At 43.3% G+C, this 8,191-nt stretch overlaps 1 protein-coding gene across 1 annotated transcript in view; it reads right to left on the minus strand.

Annotated features, from left to right (window-relative positions):
• The window catches only part of DNAH6 (dynein axonemal heavy chain 6), a 204,400-nt gene that overhangs the window by 8,076 nt on the left and 188,133 nt on the right, over nucleotides 1–8,191 (minus strand). The window contains exons 36-38 of the mRNA XM_019518206.1: nucleotides 7,554–7,626; nucleotides 4,239–4,390; nucleotides 3,659–3,881 (exon numbers count right to left, since the gene is read on the minus strand). Coding sequence (XP_019373751.1) covers nucleotides 3,659–3,881; nucleotides 4,239–4,390; nucleotides 7,554–7,626 — 448 coding nt within the window. The remainder of the gene's footprint in view (nucleotides 1–3,658; nucleotides 3,882–4,238; nucleotides 4,391–7,553; nucleotides 7,627–8,191) is intronic.

Here is an 8,191-nt window from a genome sequence, read left to right on the forward strand (position 1 = left end):
GGTCACAAGCTGGCGGAGGGAAGGTTTAAGTTGGACATCAGGAGGCGCTACTTCACGGTCAGGGCGGCTAGAGTCTGGAACCAGCTTCCAAGTGAGGTGGTGCAGGCTCCCACCCTGGGGGTTTTTAAGAGGAGGTTGGATGACCACCTTACTGGGGTCGTTTGACCCCAGTGCTCTTCCTGCCATGGCAGGGGGTCGGACTAGATGATCTGCTCAGGTCCCTTCCGACCCTAGAAACTATGAAACTATAAAGTCAAGGGGCAGAAGCTGAGAAGACGGAAGCCCCAGCAAGGTGAGGTTGCCTGGTGGCTTTGGGGAACTAGTGTCTCACCTGAGTGATGGTAGAGTGACACATGCAAGGCATGGGCATGGTGTAAAGGGAAGTCAGAGCCACGTAATTAGCCCTTAAGGTTTACAGGTGCCCTGGGGCATGGACGGGCCGAGAGTGCCCACTCAACAAGGACAGGACTGAGACCAGCAGAGTCCAGGAGGGACCTGCTGGCTATCAGAGGAACTGGGGCTCACTGTAGGACCCATTAGGCAGCCTCCCTTCCAATCAAATAATTATATCAAAGGCATGGCAGGTGAGTGAGAAGGGGAAAGCACCAAAGATCTGGAGCAGCGTACAGGTTGAATGGCCAGCAGGGGGTGCTCCAGCGACCCCTGGAGCATGAACTTGGTTACAGAGGGACTGATTCTCTCTCTCTCACCCTATCTGATTCTCTCTCTCTCACCCTATCTCCTTCATTTAAAGTAGTTTTTGGGAGAGAGGGGTCTTTCTTCCTCTGTGAATGCCTAAACTACTCTCTTTGCTGACCCTATCAACTGCAATCTGATGGCTCTGCCCTTTTAAGTACATATTTATTCCTCTGTGTGGAGAGCTGAAAGCATGAACCACATACATATTGCTAAGCCTTGAGTGTGGTGACATGGGAACTATCTCTTGTGAAGGATGGTTGGAAGGGGAGCAGGGAAGAAAAGATGCATACAAGTTGCCTTCCACATGCATAAAGTTACTGTGCCCACCATGTTAGAAAACAGACAAGATCTGAGGACACAGACCATGCCTGTAATCTCTCATTCACCTGCTAGCAACAACACAATCTGCTATTTCACGTATGACCACAAGCCCCATTGTCACAATCACTGTCACAAAAAGGGGGAAAAACTTTAACAATTATATATGATCTTTTACTTTCCCCTTGCCTCTGTCTCACCTCAGGTACAAACTATGCAGGATCACTAATGCCAACAGAAACACTGATTTTTTAATTAATAAAAAATTCTATCAAATTTATGACAAAAATTAAAAATTGAATTAAATTAACAAAAAATTAAGTTTGCTGGTGGTTTGTCATCCTTGCACACTTATGTACCTGGTACCATGAAACATTATATTTTCATTTACCCATCATTAAATCTAGAAACTCCAATTATCTTCTTTCTAACTGCCATGGCAAGCAGACCTTAGGTCTTCAGTGCTGACACAACTTATATAAAGCAGCAGTGAAATGAGGCGTATTGGATCGCTGAAGGGACATCTGCATATATCTTTGCTTTGATCACACATTGAGGTCGGGTACAAAAGCACTCATGGGATGGTGCTCTGCCAATACATGCCAATTACAGCTCTGCCAAGTTGCTCCAACTACTAATACCTTCATTTTTCAGTAGAGACACACCAAACAGTAGATGTGGCCAAAGTATTTGCAAAAAATTCCTTTTGGCTACTGCCACCTTTGGGATGGTGGGGGCAGAGTTAAGGCTCTGTGTACCTTGACTCACTATTTCCTGGTTTTCAGAGATTTGAGTATGAAATACCTTAAGTGTTAATAACCTCTTTCATAAGTTTGCATTTTTGAAAAAGTTTAAGGTCTGAACATCTTTAACTCTCTGCTAATGAAGATTCTGGTCACTGAATTATTTATTTGGAACAAGGAAATTTCAGAGAACAGATCCAAAAACAGTAAGTGTTTCCCAGTGTTTCCCTAAGACTGAACATGGGCATGCTACAAGGAAGCCAGGGAGCGCTTCAGCTGCTTTCAGCCACTCCCACAGGACTGGTACATCTCTTCTGCTTCAGTCTTCTTAGATTATTTTATAGCAATTCCACATCTGCCCCAGGACTCATCCAAAAATATAACTTAAAAGGAAAAACCAAATTGTTGTGATAAACAATCAAAAGGTCAAGTAAGAACTCCTACCACAAATTTAGGGAATATTTCCTTTTGAAACACCCATGGACATAATTTTTACCAAATATTCCAGGACAAGTTTTGGTCTGACCACTCAAATAGTCAGGCTCTCCATAATATATATATCAGATGTCACATCTGCAGGGGCCCAGCATGGGAGGTAATTCTCAGGGGCAAACAACACGGATTCACCGTGGGCAGATCCTGCTTGATTAACCTTGTTTCCTTTTACAACGAGGTCACAAAGTCCTTGGATGCGGGCGCTGAGGTGGATGTTGTCGACCTGGACTTCAAGAAGGCCTTTGACACTGTTTCTTACCCCATTATTATACAAAAAACTAGGCAACGGCAGCATTGATGCCTACACAGTCAGATGGGTGGTAAATGGTCACACCCAGAGAGTGGTGGTGGACGGGTCGTTTTTGACCTGGAGGGATGTGGGCAGTGGAGTTCCCCAGGGCTCAGTCCTCAGGCCTGTGCTATTCAACATCTTTATCAGCGACTTGGAGGTAGGTGTGGAAAGCATGCTGTCCAAATTCGCTGATGACAAAGATGTGGGGAGAAGTGGGCACACTGGAGGGGAGGGACAGAATCCAGCTAGTTCTAGACAGGTTACAGAGGTGGGAGGATGAGAATTGGATGGAATTCACTGCAGACAAGTGCAAGGTGCTGCATCTAGGAAGAAGGAACCTGCAACATACCTATAGGCTGGGGAACACCCTTCTTGTCAACACAGTGGTTGAAAGGGATCTTGGAGTCATTGCTGACTCCATAATGGACATGAACTGCCAATGCGAGGAAGCAGTCAGTAAGGCTAACTGCACCTTGCTGTGCATCTACAGATGCATCACAAGCAAGTCCAGGGTGATCTTTCCCCTCTATGCGGTGTTGGTCAGGCCGCAGTTGGAGTACTGAGTCCAGTTCTGGGCACCACACTTCAAGAGGGATGTGGCTAACCTTGAGAGGGTCCAAAGGAGGGTCACTTGCATTGTCAGGGGGCAGCAGGCCAGGGCCTACAAAGACAGACTAAAGGGCCTGAATCTATTCAGCTTCCACAAGAGAAGACTGACAGGGGAACTGGTGGCCATCTATAAACTCACCAGGGGGGACCAGTGGAAAATAGGTGAGGATCTGTTCCCCTGGGCACCACCTGGGATAACAACGAATAACAGCCACAAATTGATTGAGAGCAGGTTCAGGTTTGATATCAGGAGGCATAACTTTACTGTTATGGCTGCCAGGCTCTGGAATGGGCTCCCAAGGGAGGTGGTGCTCTCCCCTACCTTGGGGGTCTTCAAGAGGAGGTTGGATAGATATCTGGCTGGGGTATTATGATCCCAGCACTCGTTCCTGCCCAGGACAAGGGGTCAGACTTGATGATCTGTTCGGGTCCCTTCCGACCCTAGAAACTATGAAACTAAGATTTGGTAAGAAAATGTCATTTTAAAGAAACAGTTAATTACCTGTGGTGGAGAGCGTTCCTGCTCTGGCTCCAGTTTTATAGAGTGGTGACTGATACAGAGACGGACTTGGTTCATAATTTCGTTGGGGTTCAAAATGCACCACTGGCAACATAGGATTCATTTGCCTAGGCAAAGCATCCTCTATAACCATCTCTTCATCATCCCAGCGACTAGCGTCCATGAACATCCCATGAACCAATACACCATCTTCAGGAGAGGGTAACTGGCATAAGCATCAGCAAGTGAAAAAGAATGGGGAAAATGTTACAAATACAAACAAAAAAGAACCAAAGGTTCAAAGAGGGATGAAGCGTCCTGCTTGGAAAGAGCCTTCCTCTTTGGGGGAGGGGAAAAATAAAGACTCAGAAACTTTTAAAAGAGACTGTGGAAAAATGTACTATGAAAAAATGTTCACATTTGTTTTTTCATAAGCTTACGGGGAATCATGACATAAAGCTTGAAGTTCAGTAATATACAAAATTATGATTTTATGTAGTATCAATGCCATTTTTTGACAGATACCTAACAAATAAAAAATGCAAAGTCTTTTATTTTTAGTGCTAATAAATGTCAAAAGTACCTCCATATCCATAGGTAATTCTTGCCCAAATTGGCTCATTTTTAATGCTTCTGTAACGTGTGCTTGGTCTCGATAAACAGGGATAACATTGTAGCTGAAACTGAGCTCATCTATTGGCAAATTGTATTTCCGAGCATGATTCTGAAGCGTTCCTGGAAAATTTGAAAAAAAGAAGATATACTCTAAACCAATACTTAAAAGGGTGGGGGGGTGTACAGGGAGGAACAGCGCACATCTCATTGATGGAACAGAGATGCCTGCATGGTCATTAGAATAAAATTGAAACAAGTCAATATTTTGCTATCTTTAGAACTGCCTTTGAATTTTCTGTCTGGTTACTGTGAAAAAAAAAGAATTTTCTGAAAAATAAAGTTTTCTACTAGAAAATAGTGTGTTAAATGTTTTTGATTTTCCATTTGAAAAAAATCTAAAATAAATAATTAATTTCAGGTCAGTTCAAAAGACTGCCATAAAGGAGAGAGAGAAACTCCCCCCCCCCGCCATCACTTCAGAAAGAAGGCTGCATAGTAGGCTTGAAACTGAAGCACAATTAATGTAGACTGCATATCAGGAAAATGTTCTTTACTCTTAGAACAATCAAACAGGCAAATTGTGGAACGTCCTTCACTGGGTGTTTTCAAGAAAAGGTTTGATAAGTATTGGTCAGGGCTAATTTAGAAATAACAATGCCTGGAATATGCTGTGAAAAGCAAGAGTTGCAACCCCAGGAGATCCCCACAAACACATCACTTGGAGAGCGGAGAAGAGTTGTGCAGTTCAGACCAAGTGGAAATCGGACAGGACTGCACGTAGCAGCAGGAGAATGAAGCAGAGCTCCACAACTAGGTTCCTTAAAAAATAAGATGAAAGGAGTTAGAATAAATTTATGGAGGGGCTAGGAAGACAGAAAAGGGAGTTTTGATTCTCCTGTCAGGTTGTGTGATTTGTGGAGTTTGTGTCTGCAGGTTGCAGTGCAGAGTGGAGGATGTCTGGTTATCTGGTCACCATGGAGGAGCAAGAAGGAATTTTTTCTCTTCCTATTACTACAGATGTCAGAATATTTTTAATTTTTTTTGCCTTGACTGGTGTATGCTGATGCTGCTTCTGGGACTTAAAATACCCAGCGGTTCCTGGCTAAAGACCCTACTCTTCCACTCAGGGTCAGACCAGTTACAACATTTGGACCTGGGAAGGAATTTTACCACACAGTCATATTGGCACAGACAGTGGGGCTTTTCACTTTCCTCTGTAGTGGGGAGCATGGTCTTCTTCCTTAGATCTCCTGGGAGTATTTTAACACGACTTCCTGTCCTTGCAGTTGCAGTTGCAGGACTGACAGTGCCCTCGTTTGCCTGCTCTACCTATGGCAAGTTAAAGGGTATTTTTGAAGTTTTGTGCATTGTGCCCGATGGTTATGTACAAAGTTGCCACCTTTGGGGGATGTAGCCTAATGTTGAACTGACCTGAAAGAAAATGCCTCAAGTCCGTTCAACAAACCAAAATGACATACTTTGGTTCAGGAATACCAGAATGCTTTCTGCAGTCAACTGACATTTTTCAGCACTTTTGTTCTGAAAAAAAAGAAGATATTTCAACTTTTCATCAAGCTTTGGGATAATTCAAATGTGGAAATGTCTAAATTTTCTCTGAGGTGGAAATTCGGATTTTTGCTTGGCTCTACTACCCATATATATAAATGAGAAAACTGAAAGCTAAGATAATGCTCCCTCAGTGGTGTCTATTATCTGAAAAATATTGAAATGCCTGAAAGGCACAATACATGTACACATGTATTTGAAGCCCTATATTTTAGTGACAGAAAAGTGGGAGTAATCCTAATGTTACCATTATTAGCACTACTCTGTAATAAAAGAAATGGAGCAATTACTATGCTCTCAGTAATAATGACAGACTGCGACAATGATCACTCCTCCCTAGGCTTTTTGTGACTACTCAAAAACTAGTCTGTCTAATTGCAATTGCATTCATTTACGTGCATTTTCTCTCCTCTCATCTTCAGTTTTCTGGGATATTAATAGAGTTAGAGCCTTAAAAAGAAGGAGCAAGCTAAGTCGATGACATCTTGGGCTCTTTGCCAAAAGAAAAAAAAAATGCTAGTTGCTGTCCCTCTTTCTTTCCTTTTCCTACAAAGCTATGCCAGAGAGACCCTCTCCAGCTTCTCTCTACAAGAATTTCAGTGAGAGGACAGGACCAGGAAAGGCAGCACTCCACTGTGCCTGGTCATCACAGCAAGAGGCAGATTGAAATATTACTTCTATCCCATCCATAATAGCAGCATGTTCTGCACAGGTCCAGCTGCACATTTTCCCTACACTTCCACCTGCATATGCCAAACTCAAATATATGCCAGTGAGGCTGCTCTGATATCATCCCTGGTGGTTACGCATGCACTAGAGACAGAGCACCCAGGAAGTCCGAGTTATGGGCTCTAGGGCTGTCTTGCCCCAAGAGGATTCAAACCCACATCTTTCCCACGACTGTGCCCTAACCACCACCAGGCTACAGAACAGGCTGCATAAGAGCACTTTCTCCAGGTCGCCCCTTGAAGCTGGTTCATGAGGCAGGCAAAAGTGCAGTAGCAATGGGGTAAGAACTAGAGCAAACAAGGGGGGGGCGGGGTCCTGACTCTATAGCCACCTGGTTACAGTACTGCTCACACAGGGGAAAGCCCAAGGATCTGGTTTCTCTGACCAGGCTTATTTCTGCTTTTTAAACCAATGACTTTTTAATGTAAAAAGCATAAATGCTGCTGTGAGTGAGGACTAAACACTGGACTCATTGTTCTTCAGGCCTCGCTGTAATCAGTAGGTTACAGACACATCTTTTCTTGGTTGCTCCCAGTACTATCTGGTCAATGCCTAAGTTGAGGAGCATACTCAATCAAAGGATGAAAGGATTAACTTCAGCGGGAACAAATGGGGTGCTTGTTCACGTAATCGGCATTTACCTGCTAAAAATGTTTCAGATTTAATTTTCCTTTCTTAGTTTATGACAGCTAAATAAGTAACGTGGATATGATAAGTAGGAAGTGACTGCTATATCTTCCCTTCCTTGATGTGATCTAGGAATACCGGTCACTCTTGCATGTCTCATTTGGGATAGCGTTCTACTACGGCTGGCAATCCTTATTAGGCAGCTGATTGTAGCTCAGAAGAACTACTAGTAACTCAAAGGGCTGTTTTTAGCTATGTGTAAATGAAGAAGAAAGTCCTAGGGGGTCTATTTGGTAAAGCAAGTAACAGTAAATACAACATGTTATTCTTACAGACTACTTCCATTCATATTTTTTTTTACCTGTCAGAAATCCTTGAGGAAAAAAGAAACCAGAGATCCAGAAAGACTTTGGCTGACCCATGCTGAGCCATGTCTAAAAACAGAATATTATATTGAATGTTATTTATGAGGTTGGATATACCTCTATTTTACTACCTATTCGTAAAGGCCAAACTCAGCTCTGCTATAAGTCAGCATATTGACAACAACTGTATTTACACAAAGCAGAATTGAGTTTAGGCACAAGACCAGAATTCCACTTCAAAATAACTCAAACCATACACAGTTGATTTAATATTTTGTTATGGTGTGAGGGAAAATGTCATGTAAAACATATTTTTCTTTTGCATTATATCTGTAAACCACGCAAGGTACCACCAGCAGTAAAGAGATGAAGATGGGGGCCTGGAACAAAGCAGAAATGGCAACTACAGGTTCATGATCATGAATGTGAACAAAAAAACGTGCCTCTGCTCCACCCCCCTGAATTGCCACTGGGGAAAGCTGCCCCTATTGCCTCCCCCTTCCATCCTACCCCCATAGTTGCATCACTGCCTACAGCTAGCTATCCAATTTCAGAATAGCTGGAGGCCGTATGTCATACTGGTCACAGGCCCTGGGTCACACCATGAAGACCACATGCCTTAGTGGCCACATAC

The sequence above is a fragment of the Gavialis gangeticus genome, unplaced genomic scaffold (genome assembly GCF_001723915.1).
Source record: "Gavialis gangeticus isolate Ggan-Ray unplaced genomic scaffold, GavGan_comp1, whole genome shotgun sequence".
NCBI lineage: Eukaryota > Metazoa > Chordata > Crocodylia > Gavialidae > Gavialis > Gavialis gangeticus.